Raw genomic sequence first — 24,059 nt, forward strand, 5'->3', positions numbered from 1 at the left:
GTGCTTCTAGGGTTTGCCATAGTGTCAAGAAGCCAATTGAGTCATTGTCATATATGAAATACCCCACTGGGCACTTTGTATCATGTAAAGAAAATTTATGTAAGTCGGCCTAGCTACAACAGGTCAGCCTTCAAGGGATGACGAGTCGGCCTCCTAAGGGCTATTCGACCACCATGAGAAACCTAGATATATGAAAGAACTCGACCCCAAAAAAGGAGTATCCAAGAAGTTCATTTGAAGGACAACTAAGACAAGGAATAACTAGTGAAGGGAGAGACAAAGAGAGGAAGAGCGAAATATTTGAAGAATGTTTTTGGGCCATATTCATCTCACACATGCGAGCAAACTAGGTCATCATTCTATTGTAGTAAGACCGAATTGCAAACTCCTCAAAAGAAGCTGAATTTTGGAAGCAGAAGGTCAAGGAAGGAATTTGAGCTGTCAAGGAAAAGGAAACGCATCAAGCAAAGGAGAGAGAAGGTTATTTCAAACACTAAACTACCCACAAGTGCAAAGTTGTAGTGATTGCAAGGGGCCGAAATTGCAATCCAAATTGCTAGTACGAAATTTTGGTCAAAGGAGAAGTTGCAGCTGCTATAAGGCGAGTTGGACTTGGGTTGACTTAGTAAGAAATGGGTTCATCAAGGAAAAGGTTGACTTGGTCTTAGAGGGGTCTTTGTCTAGGGTCTTAGGTCATGGAATTCGTCATTTGAAGATTCTATAAGAAGAGAACAATTCCTGTGGGTTTTCCTCTCAAGAGGAGAGGTTTTGGCCCTGGCTAGCAGCTTACATTTTGTGTCTTTTTGTCTCATTGATCTTCATAGTTTGGTAGTTGTTTGATGATAAGAAGACAATAATAATCAAGAGAAAGAAGAAATTAAATACAAGTACATCAAGTTAAGTAAAAGAACATCACAAGCAATTATCAAAGTAAGAGAAATCATCTAATTAAGTTGTCCCTAGATTTCTCAACATGGTATCAGAGCTAAGGTGACAACAACAACAACAACAAGAGGCAGCTTGAAGATCACTCCATTAAAGAAAGGGTCAAGCACAAGAAAAGCATCAAGGAGGATTATCTATCTCATCACAAGGATCATATCATCTACAAGGAACAACACTTTGAAGAAGAAGAAGACCTCAAAGACCCTACCTCCATTCAAAGAAGGACTCCACACTTGAAGTATTCTTGGAAGCCTTCACATTCTACACTACATCCAAACGAAGCAAGAAGAAGCACTTCATCATCAAAGGAATCAAAGTGATTTCCCTCACATTGATGAAAGGATCACATCTCAAACATCCTTGAAGAAGATCATCTCTCCCCATCTCGTAGAAGAAGCATTGTCTTTTGAAGAAAGAAAATCATCAAGAAGGAAATCATCATCAAGGAGGCATCTTCAATTATCAACAACAAAGGTGTAATGGAAGTCAACATCATCAAGAAGGCATCTAGTTGAATATATCATCATCAAAGGAGCATCTTTACTTAACAAGTATTCTATATTTTATATCTTTATCTACAATGGCTTCTTTCTGCAAGGAGAACAACAAACTTGTTGGGTCATCGAATTACCTTGCATGGAAGAAAAGAATAGATTTGATCCTCACAGAAAATGAAGTTCGTGAATATGTCACGGGATCAATCACCAAACCTCCTCAAGAGAAATCTCAAGCACTATCAAAGTACATGAAAGGAGAAATAAGGGCTCAAAGGATCCTCATAGAGTCAATCAAGGATTCTCTCATTCCTTATGTAGCAAAGTTGAAGACAATAAAAGAGATCTATGAAAAGCTGGTAGAATTGTTTTCTGTAAGCACAGAAGGATATATAATATCGTTAAGAACCAGACTATACAAAATGAAGGTATCAAAAGAAGAAGGGGTAGCCTCATACCTTATGAAGGTATCTCAAATAAGAGATCAACTACAAGAGCTAGGAGAAGTAATGTCTGATCGAGAGATGACCACCATTGTGCTCAATGCACTACCTGATGAATGGGGCAACTTTGTATCAAGTATCTATGGAAAGAAGGAAACTACCCCATTCAATGATCTATGGTCATTATGCAAGATTGAAGAAACTAGATTAAAGGTGAAGAATGATGTTGGGTCAAATGAACAAACACAAGCATATGCAGGAATGGCAAGGAAGAAAGGAAAATTTAGGAAGTTTGAGCCTCAAAAGAAGTTTCAAAAGAAAATTGACATGTCAAAGATCCAATGCTATGAGTGTAATGAATATGGGCATTTCAAAAGGAATTGTCCTAAACTCAAGAAGGACAACAAGAAGAGAAAGGAAAGAAATGAAGCCCATATCACCGAAGAAGTGGAAGAACCTGAAAAGAAGAAGTCAAAGAAGGAGGAAGTAAAAGACCTCTACTATGACTAAGATAACATTATATACTTAGTTCTTTTCAATTTGTAGAAGATTGAAATTATGATAGAAAGCATCACAAGTATGATAGGATGCATTATAGCAAAGATTGAGATGACATCATCATAGAAGCATGGAAAGATAGTCGAAGTAGAAGTCTATATGGTTGAAGCAATCATAGTACATGATAGAAGGGAAGTAGCTCATGGCATCTTCATTGGAAGCATAGAAGGACAACCGAAGTAAGTAGTTTTATGGTTGGAGCTAGTCATCTAGCAAAATAAGAAGATAAGAGGTTGTCACGCATCATCATCACTAAAAAGAAGCATTTGTTGAATGAGGATCATCTAGATCCTCTTTTAGAATCTTTGTTAGAAGATTCACCTCTACTTAGAAGAAGCATCTTGCAAATAGTCTACATTCCACATTGTGTGGGATCCGCATTTTAAAAGGATGAAGGTATGATGACAGAGATGTGCAACATGTCAAGTTGGTTGAAGAATTTTTATAGGAAAGGAAGCTGCTAAAGAAAAGTCTAGATGACCACATGAAGGAAGAGGTATGTATATATTTGCTAATAGATAGATAAAGTCATGCCATCATTAGGTTGCAGATAAAATGATTAAAATGCTCTATCTCATGAACATGATGAAAGAAGAAGTAACTCTTGCATAAGAATGATGCATGAAGGCATGTTGACAATGTGCCTTGAACTCTTCTACATATTGACATGATATGACCTCATGAAGAATATGAGGTGGTTGGCAACTATGGTCCTATGATGAAGGAACTAGGTATAGAAGATCTTGAGGCAACTATATGTGAGCAAAGGTAAAAGAAGAGTTCATGAAAGATGTATCTATAGTCACATAAGATGAGATAAGTGATCAGCATCTGATAAGAAGGAATGGACATAACATCTCCATGGAGAAGGTATGAAGACCCTGATATGTATGCTGGAAAAGGAGAATCTTGGTAATGGATGTCTTGGAGATGGATTCATACATGTGCAGGATGTTGAAGTTGCAGAAGTTGATGTCATGATGAAAGGCCATCATAAAGAGGTAACTTTGATTTAATGTTCATTTTGATTTTTGAGAAAACATATAGTTGGGTTAAAACAGGGCTATCGAAAAAGGGTTGTAGAAAGTCACCTACAACTAGTAATCATGAGATTAGATGGAAGATCCTAAAAGAAACATGACTTGGAAGAAGTAGTTGTATGAAGGAGAGCCAGATGTGGACTAGAAGGTAACTTCCCGATGAAGAGAAAGATGACATGACTATTGGTTCAACATGATGTTTCATTGAAGGGAAGTGATGTAGAAGATGGTCGATGCCCTACGAAGAGGTTCTGGAAAAAGAAGGCTCCATGATAAAGAAGTTGAAGTTCATGACATGATGTCGTAAGGAGGAGCGCTACAAGCAACTGATAGTACCATGATCTCCACTGAAGAAGCAAATAGTTGTTGTTGGTAACAAGTCCCTAGTTAAGAGGGAACTTGGGTATACTCCTTTTATAGTAATGGGTAGATCCTCCCTAGTTGAGAGGGAGAGATAGGCACATCATTCTTGTCTTCATGTTATGAAGAAAGAATGGAGGATTGGGTAAGCATTTGAGATTGATACCGATACTCTTTGAAGATGGGGTAGGGCATCCAATAGGTAAGAATAGTCGAAGAGGAAATTCCATGAGGATGCGTAAATCCAAGATGGGAATGGTCCTAGAAGGACTTACCTTGTGAACATCCGAACGGGGTATGGGCCTTGAGGGACACTGATGAAGGTAGACATAAATCATTTGTCTCCCCAGCATTGTGCTCTAATCTTGTGGAGAGATAGAGTTGTTAGTCAAGGCCTTGCTATGTGACAATGTTGATTGATAAGATGAGACGCACTGATATAAGCTAATAAGATAGCTTATGAGATGGCTTACCAATTCGACTCCTTATGAGAATTCTTTAGTATGAGAATGTCCAAGTACCTTTATGAATGCCTCCCTTGTTAAGAGGGAGTGTTGAAATATGTAACTAGGTTTGGTCTTCATAAATATGAAATGTACTCTTGATTCTTGTATATTGTAAAAAGAAAGAAAAATTATTATTATTATTTTTGTAGCATGAGTTTCATGCTCAAGGTCAATTTATTTGTAGGTCAAGCACCCATTGAGTGCTTCTAGGGTTTTTCATAGAGTCAAGAAGTCAATTGAATCATTGTCATATATGAAAGACCCCATTGGGCACTTTGTATCATGTAAAGAAAACTTATGTCAGTGATTTTGGGTCATAAAAGACCCTCCAAGATCAAGTCGGCCTAGTTACAAGAAGTCGACCTTCAAGGGATGACAAGCCGGCCTCTTAAGGGTTATTTGACCACCATGAGAAGCCTATATCTATGGAAGAACTCAACCTCAAAAAAGGAGTATCCAAGAAGTTCATTTGAAGCACAACTAAGACAAGGAATAACCAGCGAAGAAAGGGAGAGACAAAGAGAGGGAGAGCAAAATATTTGAAGACTATTTTTGGGCCATCATCTCACAAGTGTGAGCAAACTAGGGCATCATTCTGCTACAGTAAGACCGAATTGCAGACTCCTCAAAAGAAGTCAAAATTTGGAAGCAGAAGGTCAAGGAAGGAAGTTTAGTTGTCAAGGAAACAGAATCACATCAAGCGAAGGAAAGAGAAGGTTATTTCAACCACTAAACTACCCATATGTGTGAAGTTGCAGTGATTGCAGGAGGCCAAAATTGCAGTCAAAATAGCAGGTCCAAAATTTTGGTCAAAGGAGGAGTTGTAGTTGCTATAAGGCAAGTTGGACTTGGGTTGACTTTGTAAGAAGCGGGTTCATTAAGGAGAAGGTTGACTTGGTCTTGGAGGGGTCTTTGTCAAGGGTCTTAGGTTTTGGAATTCATCATTTGAAGATTTTATAAGAAGAGAAAAAAAATTGTGGTTTTTCCTCAGAGTTTTTGGCCCTAGCTAGCATCCTACATTCTGTGTCCTCTTATCTCATTGATCTTCATAGTATGGTAGTTGTTTGATGATAAGAACACAATAATAATCAAGAGAAAGAAGAAATTAAATACAAGTACATCAAATTAAGTAAAAGAACATCCCAAGCAGTTATCAAAGTAAGAGAAATCACCTAATTAAGCTGCCCCTAGATTTCTCAACACCTACTTCATTCAAAGGTGACCATTTTCCACCTTTTAAATTGTTGCCTTCTATACATGGTTGGTCGTTTAATAACCTCTTCCTTGTGCAAGTGAAAGGCCCATCAACCTGTGACTCATGAGGGATCAATGACAATACAACCCCATGCAACCTGGCAATCACTTGACCATGGTAAGAGTGATTTGGCAGTCTGCAATGCAGTCATGACATCCTTCCAACTTTGAAACACTTCCAGCCCTTCCCTTTTTATAACCTTAAGATATTTTGTAGCACAAAGGACTGTAGCAACATTGCAGATATTAAGTGCAGCAAAAATTTCATAATAAAATTTGGTACTTAGCTCAATTGCATGAGGTCCCCTTGGAAGATTAGGAGGGTCAGCTTCACGGTCCTGTGATTTAGCAGCTTTTGCTACCAAACTCTTTCCATGCTTTTTACGACACTTCTAGCAAGTAACATGTCTTGTGTTCCTTCTTTTATAAGGTTGTCATGAACTTCAGGGATATTTGTTTCTACAATTTGTTTTTCCTTGTGGCTTTTGTCATTAGTTTTTAACCTACTCTGCTCTATATTTGTGCAATCCCGGTCTTGAGGGTAAGACTCCTGTGTGACTTCAGCTGATTTGTTGGGTGTGGTCCCAAGAAGCCTTTTCCTTAGTGTAGATTCAGGAATAAAGCCTCAAAGAAGATGATCCCATCTTCTACCTTGTACCTATCATCATGGATGAGTTTGTCCAATAATTCGCAAGCAAACTTATTTTTTCGAATACTCTACTAAGAGGTGAGCTTTCCAATCCCTCAAGAATGTACATGTGTCATGTTCAACATCCCCTTTGCATTCTGGCTCATAAGGTTGTAAATTGTCACATGAAGACTTGTTCAAAATTGTTGCAATAGTTTTAATGTTTCCTTGTTTGTGTGAGATCTTCTGGATAGCTTCTGTAAATTGTCTATCTTGCAACACATCATGCCTATTTATCTTAGGCTCAACATTTCCAATATCTGCAGGATCCTCTTCTGTACACTTACTCTTTGTTGGAAGTGATGTAGGAACCCTCTTATCCAGAACACCAAATTCCTCCACATCTTTGCTAGTAGAGTAAATGTAGTTGACATGTTTAGCTTCTAGTTCCCCTACTATACCTTCATTCCAACAAGAAGCATCTTGGTCTTTGTCTTTATCAGCATCATATTGGGGATCATCATTTGCTTGCACATCGACCATCTTTCTGGTATAAAAAGTAGGTTCATCACAAACATCACAATTATAATCAACATTGTTGGTAGCTCCTAATGCATCCTCCAACACTTTGGACTTCCTAATGCGGGTGCATGCGTCAACAGCTGCAATAGCATCCAGTTTGCAAGCACTTTGATCAGTGGTTACAGAGGCATCAACCTTAGAGACACTTTCATGAATTGCTTTAACATCATGAATTTTATCATCAATCTGAATATCTTACACAGGGACAACACCCTTGCAAACATTCAAATTGAGTCTCACAAAAGTGTCAACTTTATGCTCAATCACCTTACCTTTGGACTCCAACATATGTGATTTTGTTACACAACCACTTCAATTTTTGTCGAAGTGTCCCTTCTATTGTCAAAATCCACAAATTCCCCACCAGGCCTTGTTGCACCAATTTTGTAAAAGGTCCAAGGAAGCAGTTGAACAAAAATTTTCAAAGATCAGCCAGAAAATTGTCATGTCTTTGTAAACCCAATTTCTGCAAGTTGTAATGTAAATGATGCTAGTATGAATGTTTAATTATGTAACAACACCTAGGTAAGCCTTTGATTTTAGCAACGAATTTCATCCTAGGAGGTTTTTCGTCTCACCGCATTATGTGTATTTCTAAACGCAGATAATCAACAGAGCTTTTCCCTCCAGCTTAAACCCCAAAGCTAGAGTGGAGTTTATTAACAAGATCTTAGGTGAGTCCTAGTGTTATATCAAGTCTTTGTAAAAATGGTTTGGGAATAAGTTAAGTTATTTGATTAAATTATTTTATTACAAATCACTTGGTCTACTAGATCATATTGTGTCACAGAATTGGGTAATTATTTGAGAGTCTATAATGAATGGGTATTCTCCCTTTGAGGGTTGAATTTGTATTTAGTGCATGGTCTCTTGCAACCAAACACCTTGGCTAAAGTATTTGAGGGTGGAAAAATAATGAATCCCCTCTTGTGTCAATTAATTAATTTTTCTGGCAAAAACAAAATTAAATCCTAAGCCAAAAAATTAATTAATTTAGAATCAAAAAATTCATGGGTCAACAAGAAGTTAATTTTTGGAGGTTCCCCACCAAGACAAAAATGGGTATTTTAAGAAAAATTGAGCCCTTGGACCTTGGTGGTTAAGTCAAAGTCAAATTTTTGAAAAAATTAATCCAAAAAAATAATTTTTGGATTAATAAAAAATGGGTTTTATGAGAAATTCGAAAATTCCTCAAAAACAAATATTTTCGATGGCAAAGATTAAAAGATGATCAAATATTTATCAACGGTCTAGATTATTTTGATGGGTATCAAGCCAATTAGCCATTATTTTCCACTTATGAATTATCTATAAATTAGAAGCAATTTTGCTTCTCAAGCCATGATGAAATTTCTAACTCTGGTCTATGTAACTTTGTAACGTTGATATTGATCCACTAATCTGCTGGGATCGTTTGAATTTCATAATAGAAAGACTTTGGGGTTCAATTCATGGTGTTCTTTGTCTGATAATCTATGATATGTGTTGTTTATGTGCTTTCCTATATTGTGCTTAATTTTTTTATTAACTTGTTTATTCATTTGTCGATAATAAGAAAATTCTATTGGTAGATTTTGGGTCTATCTTAGGTGATTTGATTCACCATATGTTTAACAAGTTTGCTTGAAGAAATATATAGAGTTTGCAGGTACACTGGCCCTTGGGCTCCAAGTTCATAGACTTTGGAGAAGAGCTGACCTTGTTTGGGCTCTAGGAATTTTTGTTTGATTTTCTTACTTCGCTAAGGCTGTGGGCAATACCATAACTTTCAAAACACATTTGATCTGTTGTCAGTATTCATCGTTTAAAAAAAATATTTCTCAAAAATATTTTATTTTCACAAGCATTGTATATTTGTATATATCTTGTAAATATATTTTTGTAAAATAATTTCTTGTAAAATATTTTTCTAACCCTTGTTTTGCAGCTATTGGGGTTTGGGGTTTATTTTTTGAATTTTGTATATATTGGGGTTTTGGGAAATTATATTTCTCATTTGTGCAGGTGAACTTCAAGAATATTTGTTGGGGTTTTGAGCCAGATCTAGGCCCTTGAGAATAAAATCTAGTCTCCAAAGAATTGTGTAGGGCCAACATTCAAGACTTTGTAGTGAACTTGGGCTAAATTGAAGATTTGAAGCAAATTCAAATTTTTGGCAAGGGTTTTGATAAAAAATTTCCCTTTTGGGCCTAGCGTCTGCCCTTCAGCCTAGCTGTCAGCCCTTTTTTCCTTCTTTGGTTGAGCCACAGGCCTAAATCAGCCCTTTTTACTTTGCCATGACCTCTTCCTTGTTTGTCGTCAACCCTAGGGGCCTCATACCCTAGGTCGCAAGCCTTTTCCTAGGCCTGTCAACCTTCATCTTCCCCTGCCAACCATTTGTCCTCATCCTTTTCCCCACGACCTACCTTCTTCTCCCTTGTCGTGGGCTTGGGGATACCCTTAATGCCCTCAGCCCCTTTCTAACCCTTTGTTGCAGGCCTATCTCGGCCTTCCCCTCCTCCGTTTGCCCTCTTATCCCTTTCGGCTTCCTCCTCAGCCTTGTCGCAGCCCCTTGAGGGCTTATCCATCCTTGTTGTGAGCCTATTAGGCATTTCAACCGTTGTGTCCCCCCTTGTTTCCCTTCTCTGCCCCAACGCTGGTCTTCTAGGCCTAGCGTTGGCCCTTTTTAACCCTCCTTGTGTCATTTCCTATCTTTGTTTGGGTCATTGAAAATTCTAAGCTAATATTCATTGTTTTGCAGAGGTACTATTCAATTTTTTGTGGATGCAGATAGCCTATCCATTGGAGAAATTTTGGTCAAGGTCTCCTAGTCATCTTCATGGCCTAAGGCCTCTTGGTTTGCCTCCTAAACCTTTCTTGCCTCACTGTTTACTTACAACCATCTAAAATTTTGACAACAGTGGTAAAAAACTCATTAAAGTGGCATCAATTTAATTAACAAATTATCTAACACATTGATAAGTCACTTGTGCAAATTGGGCATTCACTGTTTAGCATAAATTTACAAGTTTCATGACTGTCATCTCTGTTGTGAATGCATCATAAGGTCTGATAAATTGCAGTGGCATAAACAATTCATCTCTCATTGTCCTCATAGTTTGCATCTTCATCTAAAGTACCTTTATCTAATCAAAGGAGAAAGATATTTTGGACTGTTTTGGCACTCTAGGCAATGGTTAGTTCACTGCTGTCATAATTTGTTTACTGCTGTCTTAAACGTGTAATCTATTGCTCATTGATAAGATTGGAACATAAATAACACAAAGGTTTTCATTTGTTCGTGCTCTATTTGCTCGTTGTGGAAAGTATTGTTTACATTAAGTTGCTAAAGTGATTTGACAATTGGTGAAGTATCTCATTGCTAAGCACTAGCATATTGTTTATTTGTGAGTTTCGTCATCTAAGAAGCCTAAATTTTGCACTAAGCTCACTCACATAAGCACATGACATAATCCAATAATCTTGTTGAATGATTGATTAAGTTGGTAGATCTAAGAATTTATTGGATATTGGTATCTCTAGTTCTCTTACAAATTGACATTAAAGATCTAAGTAATCTTAACTCGAGGACTTGCTGGCAATGAAGAATATTAACATTGTCTTGTTGATATAATTTGGAAGACTCCTAATTGCCTATAGAGCATTGATAATCTTATTGTCTCTTTTGAGTAATTATCATTAGCATCTTGTATTGTCCACAAAGAACCATTGGCTAATTATTTCATGTCTAAAGTGGATATCTATTGAGAATGATAATTCTATATTGGTAAATCATTTTGAAGAGCATCTATCGTGTTGTTTAATACTTTGGACAATTACATCCTGGTAATCTCTTGTATCTTATTGGCAATTGTAAAATTGGCAAATATTCTTGTGATTGTTTCTTATTTACTATTGTTAAGTACTTATTGTCTTAACTCAAGATTAATCATAACTAAATACTTAAGATCAATTAACAATCTTAACTCAAGATCACTCACACATTTTGCATTGCATTCTAGGATTTGTTTTGCATTAATAACTCACCTCCAAGCATAAGCTTGGTTGATAAAGAATAGGTTCACATTTCTCATCTAGCTTAAGGAGCCTAGCACCTCTTTAGTGGTTAACACAGTGACCTTGCAGTCGTTAGAGCAACAATCTCTGCAGCGCCAGAGGCATCGGGTGGTTAGACCCTAAGGGGAGGTATCGTTAACCAAGCCTTTGTTTGCTTCCCCTTGGCTTCTTTCTCACAACCTACTCTAGAGATTAGCTTCAAAATAGTTAAGAGGAAGGATACACCTAGAATAGGCATATAACTAAAATCAATCAAAATTCTTGCATCACACCTAGGTCATAGGATTTGCATAGCATATAGGATAGATAAGCATTCCTTAAGCAGCAATTGTTCATCCGGTCACCTAGTATCTAATTGATCTAAAACAAGTAGTTGACTCCATAAGGCACTAGTCTAATAAATAATTCAATCTAATCTTGTAACTTGCTAAAATCAACCAAGTGGCCAAGCCATTCAATTGTGTCTCCCAGACTCATTGGTTGCCAATAAGTCTTGCATTTCCATCTTCCATAGGGATTACCCCCCATAGCATGTTGTTAGGAGACAGCTAGAACAGAGAGATCGAGAATCAGAATGACAGGCCCATATGGTCCCAAATCACAATTTCTGAGGTCTTTCCTTTTCTTGACTATCTATGATTGCCCTGTCTTCATCATTCTCATTTATACACAGAGAAACAACATTGTTCTTTTCATGGGGTGTAAATTTTACCTACACATCCTGCAATGTATCTTCGTGTTCAACACTTATACTTGATCTTGTTACATTCTGGTTGGTATAGATTCAAATAGTTTCCATCTCACCATCACCTAAGGACTTTAATACTTCAGATGCATCATTTGCTTTCAACAATTTCCTTTGTTGTTGGACACCCCCTTCACCAAGAATCTTATCTTGAACATCAAGTTTACTTTTATTTAGATCTATATTAGAAGTTTTAACTGGAAATCTGAAAGCCTTCTCATCTTACCCTAGAGAAATGATAGCACCCTCATCTTCATCATTTTGAAAAAGGTTATTACCATCATTCAACTTTTTGAAACCTCTTTTTTTCTCCTTAATATATTTTAGCCTTGCATTTGATTTCCAATATCTTTACCCTTACAAACAAGTTATTGATCCTTCTGAGTATAAGATTCCTCTTCAACATCAAGCACCTCTTTGCAAAATTATGGTGAATATTATGTTGCTAGATTCTAATTATCTTGTGATTTGTTTGCAGATCCTTCCCTGTCATCAATCTTAACTTCTTCATCAACAATATTGTTGCTTCCTATAGTAAGTTGACCCCCATTGCTTTCATTTCTCAATGGGACACTGCCTCCACTCTTCTTAGGTTGGTTGTGGTTTTTAGCCTCTTCCTTTTCCTTAGATGTTGCGGCTCTTTTGTCCAACTCTTCAGATTTTACAATAGCCCTCCGATTCAACTCTTTCAATTTTGCAAGAGCTTTTGCCTAACGCTCCTTTGCTCTCTCTTCTTTATGAGTAGATGCTTCAATCTTACCGTCTGCCTTTGGAGCCAATAGAGATGTTACCCTTACTTGTGTAGGTCTTTCATTAACAATCAAACTAGATACTCCAGATTGAATAAAGGGAGAAGACTCCCTTCTTTGACCAATAGTCATCTGAGGCATTGCCTTAAGAGTGCCAACTGGCTTGGTTCCATGTTGTGATGAAGTGACTAGAAGCTAATTTATTAGTTGTTGTTCTGTTGCATTTGAGCAGCTATAGTTTGCCTAGTTTTTTCCCAACTATTCTTCTTCCAATCCTCCATTGAACCCTTCCCTAAAGATCTTGATCAGTGACATTAACCTAATTGCTCACAGGTTGGCAAGGTGAGCCAGCTTTGATACCACTGTGATGTCCTAGAGTAAATTTACCCTTAGGGTTACCATTCTGGCTAAGGTTTCCTCAATAAATATTTAACAGTAGTACACATTTACAAACAATATATATGCATAAATATAAAAAGTTTCAACAACCATATAACGTATGCATGAATATAAAGTTTCCACAACAACATAACACTTCAGTCAAAGCACAACAACTTAGGGCTACTGCCCAATAGCAATGAATGTATCCAGTCAATAGTCACTCATACAAGGTTGATTTGCAAGGTCGACAATTTGTAAACCCGTACCCACCATAACTCTATTATGCTAACCAATTCAACCGTACTAACTCAGTTTATTATCAACTAGCTATTTACTGCACAAGGCTCCAACTTATCTTGGAGATAACCGCAAACCTGGAAATGTATCAGCTAGCCTCAAGAATTCCTCATGGACAATTTATCAAACTATAGTAGGCTCAATTCATCTGCTTGGGGCTAATCGTAACCATAAAAGGTTATTGCTAGCTCAGACTGTTGAACGACAACACTGCAATCGCTTATATAGCCAGTTTCAGCCCTGTTGGTTCATACTGCGGTTGCAGCCTACAACCCCGCAGCTGAGGTCTATGGTGGCGACCCTGCACCAAACCTTTGTTGTACCTTGACATCTGATGCCTAGACAAACAGTTGCCTGAAATGAACTCTGGAGCTTATCTTTGTTTTTCCCTTAGTGCCTTCCAAGAGATCTCATAAAATTCGTTGCCACGGGAAACTCTTGTAGGGTAGACATCTAGTGTTTTAAACAGGTCGTAGAGTAGCTTCCTTGTTAACCGGATAGATCTGAGTAGTTTCCAATAAGAGATGTTGTGCCAGGACAGGGAAAAGTCGTCAATCCTGAAAACCAAAACCAAAACTGCTCCAATGATCTGTGCCAGAACAAGAAAAAGGGTGTCTAGGTAGGGTGGGATCAACTCCACCGAAACTATACAAAAGGATTAGATAGGGTGGGATCACCTCCACCAAATCTAGTCAAGAAGACAAGGTTTTAAAACCCTCAAAGCCTCAGGCTCAAGAAAATCAGAGATATTATAATCCAAATTGATGCCCAAAATGATTCCAACTCTCCTCTATTTATAGATTCTTTCATGGGGTTTCTCACAAGTGAGGGGTTGCAACTACAACCCCCAATTTGGGCTTTTTCCCCATCCAACCCAAAATTTACCAAGTGTTGCCCCAAACATTGGATAATTAGGTTTTCCCACTTTATCAAGACGGGGTTGGATAGGATATTTCATCCTCTCGTGGGTAATTTCTCAATTGGGGACATTAGATATCAAGTACCGTTTCCTAGGATACTAAGTACAAAAAAGCGAGTATACAATCCTACTAATTTGCAAGGGAATAATATTCTAAGAAAGACCCTAACAAAGAGGAAGTTTGTGATGTTGAGGGAGAAGCTTGGTTAGATGGAAAACACTTTCCTCACAAAGAGGGAGTTTTTGTTTACCTATTCTCCATTTAGTTTCAACAAGTTGAGTAGAGAATGCTTGATGGTTGCCAAAGGGAAGGTACACATGTGGAAAAGTTTCCCATAAGGGCTAGATGCATCTTCAATGGAAGGTAGGGTGCATTTATGTTTAGAGTTACACATGAAACGGGGCACATTGTGCTAGGTGAAATACACTTGAGCATTATTGTCATGCTTAGGTGATACATAGCGAATGGGAGGCACATTCATTGCAAGAGTTATACAGTATACTTTCCATCTATGGCACGTTTCTCTTGCAAGCCATTCACCCATGAAAGGCACATTTAGTGAGAGGTAAGATAATAAAATAACAAAATTTTATTAATTTCTAACAAAAGACCACAAAAGTAGGCAACATACTAGTGGAAGTTACTCAGCTTGATAGGGCGCAGCACTAGTGGCCTCTAGGAGACTGTTTTGTAACCCCCCTTCTTCTTTTATTCTATAAAAGAGGAGGGTGTGTCGCTATAGCTTCTTCTTCCTCTTCACAATTTGCTTCTAAGGAGCTTGTGTTTGCAGAATCTTAGGAGCTTATGTGTGTACACTATAGAATAGCTGATGTAATCCTACTTCTAAATTCTAATGCAATAAAAAGAGAAGGGGTTGTTGCTGAAGAATCTAGTATGCTAATTTGCATTTCCACAATTCTCCTTTCATAGATCAACTTTCTATTCAATTCATGGTCTAATCTTAATCTTCAAATATGCCATGTCTGCACTCTTGAATCTTCAATTCTTTAATTCCATACATGCAAACCCAAAATTTTGCTAGGTGCTTTCCTAAATTTTCAGTTTGAGCTGTAGGATTCACAATTAATACTCTTTGAGTGCAAACTTGTTATCATGTTCTGAAAATTAACAAAACATGGGATACCAGACCCCACTGTAGCCCACAAACCAATGAGATAACATAGGATTATGAATCCCCTTCTACATGTGCAATAGAGTGTTTTTCAACTTTAGTTGACAAGGTGTTTGATGATGAGCTTGATCATGATACCTTACAATCTAACACCCACTTTTTCCAGAATGTTAAACCCAGTTAATTAAGGTCATTAGTCAATCGATCGTGATCAATTTTGTCATTAGATGTTATGCAATATATAAAATTATTGGTCGATTATTTCCTCTATATTATTACTTGTAATAAATTTGCTAATATTTAAATTTTGCAAATTTATTACTTATGTATATTGTCTTGTTTTCATTTCCTAGATTTTGAAAATGCATGTTTGCAAAACTATCATCGCTGCAAAAACATTTTAGCAAGTTATCGTTTCAAGCAACTTGACAATCATCTAAAAAGCCAAATTAAGTTGGTAAACCTTTTAGAAAAACAAGTGATAGCTCTGATATTGAACTGACTTCAATTAGAACCTATCGATAGAACATGGGAGAACAGCTTGGTCAATTAAATGAGTTATGGAAATAAAAAGAATAATCTGGTTAAGCCAACTAACAGTCCTAAGAGAATTTGGTCAAGCTAACTTAATTTATGTCATAATAATAGGACAACCACAGCATCTGCAACTACAAGGAGATTGGCAGATAATATTATTTTAGATATCATCCCTATAATGATCAACATCTTAACCCATTTTGCAGTCACAAATAACACTGTCCATGGTTATGCTGAAGAATTTATAGTGTTATTCCTCTTTCATCTAACACTAGTTCTGCACTAGCAATCTACTGCAAAACCTGTTGCATCTCACTAGAGATCTACCCAACGAAATAGCTAAGCTGCTCCCTCTGCCTCTGAAATCACTCGAACTGGAAGAATCGAAATTTTTTGCCCCTTTCTCAAAAAAATCTAACTTCCTCAAGCAACTTGTCCTCGTGGCAAAAACACTACACTACCGTTGGGAATTTCTACATGTTGCTTTTGTTGAGCAATGAAATTCCTTTCCTTCGTTTCTAAGCTCTCCAATTGATCAACTATGCTCTGATACCATGTGAAATTTTTATCTATTGCAGTAACTGGAAAATTATTCTTCTAACTATAAATTTAATTATGTAGTTCATTTGCTACCGGAAACAACGAATAAAATCACAGCTATAATTTTCATCAAAAAATAATGCGGAAAATAGAATACTGAAAATTGAGAAATTCTAGCGCAGACACAAGAATTTTGACACAGTTATTTTTGGACAATTGTCCCCAGAAAAACTCAATCCAGGAAAACCGGTGCAACAAATGAGGGTTTTATTATTATTCTTTAGCAACAATTCTAAGTACAATAATTTAGATGTTCAACTGACAATCTAATCTAAGGAAAATACTGACAAAATTATTGTGAGAATTTTCTCTCACCCCACAACTAATTTCAGCCTCCGAAATTACCTCCCTAGCCTTTGCGCTATGCCTCCTACGTCACCTTCTACGCTATGCCTCCTGTGTCACCCTCTGCACAGAGTTTACGCTGACCTTGTGAGGATTTCGGCCTTCCTTCCTTTGCCTCTTCTTAGAACTGGAAACCTTCCTCTCGGAATGTTGCTACCCTCCTCTTCCACCTACTACTCACCCTCTGGCTCTATCTTCTCTACTAAGTTACTTCCATTGAGAAAATCGAACTGCCTGAGCAACTGAGTATCTGCACGGGTGTATTCTCTATCACTACATCGATCTCTTCTTATAATCCATTGTTGAAGCACCAACGGCCAAGATTAAAACTTAATCAATGGCTAGGATCATCTTTGGATCGATCTGTGTGAGTTTCTAGATCATTCTCACCTTATCTCAATCAATACTAATTAATTAACCATATTCCCTAAGTTTAGACTTAGGAAATATTTTAAAAAAGGGCTCATAATCTAATTGGGACACTTCTAGGTGGAATTTCCAGAAACAATTTTTGGATTTTGGAAATCTCATGTATTCTAGCATCTCCACCAAAATCCATGGCTAGAACACATCCGAAGCTACAAAAACTAACATTGCCATCCCTTTTGCCCATTGATCTCTGTTTGTCCCTTCCTCGGACTCAAGGCTTGATTAGCTTGTTTGTCCGCCTCGAAATTTTGGCTCCTAAAAATATGATAGAAAATTTTGTGCTGAAAGATTCCAAGATACTCATGATTCTTTGTAGGAGAATATTTAACTTATTTGCTTTAGAAGTTGTAACCTTCTGAAAGAATTGAATTGTTATGAGTCCCTCACAATGGCGATCTTGGAGATTCCTTGTTCCTTGGCTAGATGAAGTCCTAGTAGAAGCCCGTACATTTCTGTCATCTTGTTGATTTCTTTACCAAGACCCCAGGTAAACGTGATTTCTTGTTGCTCAACGGGATCACAAAGTATCCCTCCCCATCATGCCGCCCCTATAAAGACTTATAATTTTAATATGACACAAATTTTCAATAATAACTCATTTCAAAAGTACATGGTTGATACTACATATAGAAAACAGAGTTGTCTAACTATTCTACTTTTTAGACTCGTATGCAATCAAAATTGATCAAATCACAACCAAAACAATGTCAATATACAACTAAAATGAGTCCAAAAGGAATATCAATATACAACCTAAATGAGTCCAGAAAAGGTAGATCAGTAGACAAATCCTAAAAAACAACTTGGATTCTGGATAGTTTACAGTTTCGTTGGTTATCTGCTGAGAAATCAAGTCAGGAAAGCAAACAAAAATAGTGTTATTTTTACTTTGTCTTTTATAGACAGAGGACGGAGTCTGACTCACTGAGTCAATATGACTTTCGTTTGACTTACAGGTCTGAGTACTTGCAAGTCAAAACCGTAAATATGGGTGTTAGCCAAGTCAGACTCGGGACTTACTCAGCTCGGTTTCCTAAGTGGGCAGAATCAAACTCAAGAGTCAACTGGAAAGTCTCTAGCAATGCAAATTGATGCATGTGAAAAAGTTTTGAAAATGAGTGGCCATCTATGGGGCCAAAACTTCGTATATTATGTATGAGAATACAGAATCTTCCTTCCCGAGAATAATTACGGAGATATAGAAACAAAAAAAGACAGCAGGAACTTAAACTAAATCGAAAGGATTTAAAACCAAAGATAATTTACACTCAGAAATTTTGGTTAACCTAAGTTTCAAGTTACAAACCAAAGAAAATTTGGTTATCCTAAGTTTCAAGTTACTTCCCATACAACCCAATCAGTATTTAAATAGAAGGAAATTAAAACCAAAGATAAATTTATCCATAGAAAATTTTGATTAAGTAAGTTTCAAGTTACTTCCCATACAACCCAATCAGTATTTAAATAGTAGGAAATTAAACCCAAAGATAAATTTATCCATAGAAAATTTTGATTAAGCTAAGTTTCAAGTTACTTTCCATAAAACCCAATCAGTAATTCCGCTTAACTCTAGTCAGTAAATTTCCCTTCACTCCGACTAATCTAAAGGGATCTCTTCCAGAGACAGCCTGTATTCTATGGTCCGCCCTACAAACCAGTGCAAAGGATCACTTGGAGTCAATCTTCTCATCTTTGACATTTTATTAGCAATCAAGCATGGAAAAGTGTGTAATATTTTCCTGACTTGACCCTAATTGACACAGAAGAAGCACTCTTCCATGAAGTATGTATTATTTTTCTTTTTAATTTTGTTTTGTTTTTCCAGAAACATTTGGGCTTAGCCCGTGAACAGAGACGCTTATTTAATTTTTCTCTGCATCCGCGTGCTTTCGAGGTCGCCCACACTTTCACTCGGTGTCGAATCCGGTTTTTTCCGGGCCTGCCGGCTGAGGTTTGAAACTACAACATTTTTCACAACAAGCGCTCCGAGTTGCTGCTAGACCACAGTCCCCAACAGGCTCTGATGTTTATATCCTAAACCGAATAAATGATTTAAAAAACCAAAAAAGGCTTGATTGAATCCGAAAATTTTCATGAAATGAAAGTACCTTTTTCGCAGAATTTTGTTTGGAAGGAGCGTGAGTAAAAAGGGGAGAAGAACGGTGCGTATAAGGGCTCTTTTCGCTGTTGCCCTGCTCATGCAAAACAATTTCGTTCAATTGGAGCAGGAAGGTTATGGAATTAATGCAAATGAGAATGGAAAAGTAGACTGTTAGACAGACCATGAATGTTTGGATGAGCTGTAAGGGAATGTTGTCGTCGCCCTCCTCCTGCTGGTGGAAGGAAGTGGAAATAATTGGTTCGGAGCGCCGGGAAGTCGAACACGAGTCCCTCCTCGCCATTTCGATTCAAATTTGAGTTCGCGAGGAGAAAGTGTGCTTCCCGCGTTGCGAGCTAGAGCTTATATTGGTTTGGACCTTGGTGTGGCCCCTTGCAATTCCACTGGGGACAACTCATAGTTTACAACGGATATAACGTAATATAATCTAACCATGTGTTCAAATTAAGATATGGTACGTAGTCATACATGATTTCATATTTGCCCACCAATAAATGGAATTGAATTAAGGAATTTAAATGACTTCCACGAGACCAAGTGGTTTAAGGGATCTAGAGTTCCAAACAAACAAAAAAATTCATATTAAATTCATATTTTTAAGTTTATTTTTATGGTAGCTCTCGCATCATAAATATTGATTAAGAAGTTTGTGGCTTTGTGGAGTCTTGTTTCTTTAAATAATTTGTTCAAATTGTCGAATTTAAAATTGCTTTCAAATTGATTACAAATGTCCTCATAAGCTGGACATTCCATGACGAAGTGTTATTCTATTTCAACTAAAAGGTACAAGTTCTTTCTCCCCACTCTTCCTTGGGGGTTATCTATCTCCCTGTTTCAAATCTAAGATGGTGAGATTTAGTCCTCACTTGTGTTATTAAAATTGTAGCCTTTTCCTTTATTGTGACACTCAAATAAGTCTTTTCATCATGTGACCGTATTGGGTCGAAATTTTTGACATGTATATATATATATATTTTCTTCTTCAACCAACCTGTTTTTCCCACCTTACAGTGTTGAATTTTTCAAACACCCAATATTTTATCTCCTCTTTAGGATTAGGACAATATTGTCAGTGAATTCCCCATTTGCCCATCCACTTGTCATTTTGCTTCCTCCAAATTTTCTTCCTACGTTTTAGCTCCTCTACAACAATCATCTTAAGCCAATGGTGCTCATCCATGCCTCCTGCCTTTTTCAAATAACTTAACAAAAATGATTGTTGAAGCCTCCATCGACAACATGTTAGTCTCGGCTAGCAGGATCTCATATGGTACTATTGATTTGACTTTGAGGTTACTAGGATTAAGTGTTTTTGAATTCTTTCTAAGTGTCTCCACTTGTGATTTGACATGTTGCTTCCCCAAACTTCACATTCATAGAGGACAATTGGGGTAACAACACTCCAAAAAGAGTTTTCTTGGTTTTTTAGCTCCATAATTCTACTTTCCTACATATGTTCTAAAGAAAATAAGAAACTCTCCATCCCCGTTGAATCCTTTTAGTTCTACATGTCTCCCAACTGAGCCTATTGTGAAATAGTGTGAAGTAACTCATTTTGATTTGAAGTGGAAAGATTCATAATGAGGTGCATCATGGAGTGACCGTAAGTTATGTTTCATTGTACTTCTTCGTTAAGCTATATTATTCAAAAGAATTATTATTATTATATCCTATGTGTTATATATTTTGGAGCTTCTCTCAGTATATTTTCTAGAATTTGCCTAGAATTTGGTAGAAATTTGTTGGAATCATAAGTTTAAGTTGTGAACTTTCCACAATATGAGTGCTCCAAGGTTTTTTTGGGGTGTTCAATCCATATATGTAGTCAAAAAGACATTTTAAACGACAAAGGATAGATGTGTACATTTATGTGAGTAAGTAAAATTGAAGTGGTGAGAATCTATGACTAGTAAAATTGAAGTGGTGATACTCTGTTACCAATAAAATTGAAGTGGTGAGAATATCTTGCCATAGTTTGTTCTTTTTAATATTATGTTTTTCTTGGGTTGTAATTAATAAAAATTAGGTGAGTATAGTGATGCAAAAGTTTTTAGTTTTAAGGATGGTTGTTTGTTAATTAAGGTTGGCATACATGGTATTTTTTGGGTGAGGGGGGCGAGGGGATGGGGGAGAGGCTAATTTTAGTATTTAGGCGTTAAAGGCTTGACTGTAACATCTTTGTTTGTGGATGTCAGTGGGTGCATAGGGTTGTGCAAAAGGTTGCAATGCCAAATATTGATTATTTGATCAATGGGCAAAGTAAGGAAATGTTCTATGTTGCATTTATATGAGTTGGGATGCCTTGAGCACATGATCTAAACATGTAGACCAAAGGGGTTGAACATCCCTTTGCCATTGAATTTGCCTTCGGGTGCACTTGGACACACTTAAGTGCATGATCAAGTGCAAAAAGATGCTCTTGGGCATAATGGGGCCAATTGGGCACACTGGATGCACATGTTAGGCACGTGTGTTGGATGCAAACAATCAAAAGATAAGGCACTAAATTAATCGAAGTTAATAAATGACACCTAGGTTTATCTTAGAGTGAAAGGGCTTGTAAGTGCAAGGCAAGTCTCATATAAAAGGAGGGCACCTCGAAGGTGTTAAGGTAAAAAAAAGGAATAATTGGTACTTCATAGTATTAAGTTTAGGGTTAGCACAGTAAGGTAAATTGTACTAGCTTAGTGAGAAGAAGAAGAAGATAGGACCTGCAATACGTAGGCCTATATTTACGTCAAGGGTTGTGTTGGCAGTTCATTATAAGTAGTTATTCCTTGTGTAATTTTAGTCTATAAATGAGTCTTTGGCAGTTGATCACACTTCTCTATTATACATTGGGTGCCACCTATACTTATGTATTGTGGTTGCTTTACTTGGATGAATGTAATGTTCCTTGTTTTACTTTGGGTTGGCTAAGTATCATTGGATTGTTTTAAGCTTGTGATTGGACATGTACCTATTGTTGAATGAGCTCAGTTTCGTTGGACTTAGTTGTGCATTTAACACATTGTAGCTAAAGCCACAATTATGGGAAAACATTGAGTGAAAAGGCATACTCCAGTTGCAGTAAGGAAAAGTTGATCGAGCCATTGTGACTAAGGCAAGGTAGTGTTGCACAACTAAACATGGTGAAAATAATTTTCAAGTAATACTCTTAGGTTTTGTGACACCAAGCATAAGAGTCGAGTTGTGAATAACTTCAAGCGCCTCCGCTACACGATCACCTCAATGGTCATTGACCGACATGGATGTACATGGTAAAAGGTAGACATGAAGTTTTGGGTGGGCCTAAAATGAAGAGGTGTAATCTTGTTGCAATAAGCACATGTCCATAAATCCCTCATGGTTGGGGCAAGGTAGTGCCACACAACCTTAAGTTCCAAAATGCACTTGGAGAAACTAAAGTGTAACATCCCTTGCATTAACTATGACCTTTATAAACATTTTTGTATAATTGAGCATCCCAATGTGATATCTGATTGTTTGCGAAATTTTTGTTTTAATATAATGAAATTATTAATGTTGAAATTCATTTATGTCTTCATCATGATACCAAAATGTATGAATGCTTGTTTAATGTTAATTATGCAGCAATGCCTTAATCAATACCAAAATCAGAGTGATTATGTATTAATGCTTAAAAAGGATTAATCAAAGTTTTATGCTTTGATCAATAATAATAATAATTAATTATAATACTAATATTTAATTGAATTCTTTTATTGTATGAAAATTGAAATCCAAGAAGGGATGATGGGCCAAAGTTTTGAGGAGATGGGGTCTGAAGTGAACCGCCATACCCATCTTGCCCAATTTAATGTCAAACCCTCATAGTTGGGAAAAGTCACTCAGATTTTATTTTGTTATTAATGTATCTTGCGACATCATCCTGATTTTCCTTTCTTGTGAGTTGAAAGGGAAACATGCAAAGGAAGGTAGAGAGGGGGCATAAAGCGCCCTCTTTGCCATGCCTGAGAGGAGTTGGATGGCATAAATATGTTGGCCACATTTAGAAAGGAGGTTTGATTTGGGGATTTCTAGAGAATTCTGTGGAGAAACAACACTGGTGTGAAGCTCATCAAGTGCATTCAACCTACACTGGACTATCACTGCTCAATCTTCAATTTGTACATCGTGTTGCCAAATTGGGCATTGAGGGAGATTTACTTAAAATCATTGGGTGCTTGTTATGACTAAAAAACCACTAGTGCTTGTCCCAAGCTGAGAAACCACCAATTCTTACCAAACTACTAATAAACTACCTGCAAGTGATATCACTTCCTTAGCTCAATTGTTATACTACTCAGTGAATTTTAACTCTCAAACTTTCGACCTAGCACGGGGGTGGTGAGTTACAAGATAAAATAGTGCAACTACCTAGTACGGTTGGGAGGATAACGTGAAGCCCCTCTCCATTCGCCAGTAGGAGTCAACTTGTACAAATAAGTAACTTTGGCCCAAGTATTATTTATGAATTCAGAGTTCATTGGTATACATTCCATGAAAATTTTACTAGAACATTTAATTTTCTATCTCTATGTTAAATGGGTCACTGAAAAAGATGCTTACAATATATAACTACATATAAATTGAATATTTTAGTTTTGTACATATAATGTTTAATAATTCTCAATTTACATCTTCCAGATCTATGCATGTTGTTAAAATTATCTAGTTGAATGGATGTCGAGTCATATTGTGTATATTTCATGTCCCTTAAATTGCATTATATATATATATATTTTTATTTAACGAGAATCGAGTATATTTGTATTATAAAGGAAGCTTGGGCATAAAACTCGAGGCAATTACACTGGAAATATGGTATTAATAGAAAAAAAAAATCTACTTAGACCATCTCTAGCTTTCTTGGGGTTTCTAAATACCAAAAGAACATCAGCTTATGAACTCTTGTCATCTGACAACGCTTATACAT

General features: G+C 36.9%; 1 protein-coding gene across 1 annotated transcript in view; it reads right to left on the reverse strand.

The window, feature by feature from the left end:
- Positions 1-19,472, reverse strand: part of LOC149143996 (uncharacterized) — a 131,490-nt gene extending 112,018 nt beyond the window's left edge. Inside the window, exons 1-2 of the mRNA XM_089448103.1 lie at positions 19,284-19,472; positions 19,110-19,193 (exon numbers count right to left, since the gene is read on the reverse strand). Of these exons, the coding sequence (XP_089304229.1) occupies positions 19,110-19,193; positions 19,284-19,403 (204 nt within the window). The 5' untranslated portion in view covers positions 19,404-19,472. The remainder of the gene's footprint in view (positions 1-19,109; positions 19,194-19,283) is intronic.
- Between the last annotated feature and the right edge of the window lie 4,587 nt (positions 19,473-24,059).

This window comes from Pinus tabuliformis, chromosome X, assembly GCF_031772625.1.
Source record: "Pinus tabuliformis cultivar Carrire ecotype Pingquan chromosome X, CPIR1, whole genome shotgun sequence".
Taxonomy (NCBI): Eukaryota; Viridiplantae; Streptophyta; class Pinopsida; order Pinales; family Pinaceae; genus Pinus; species Pinus tabuliformis.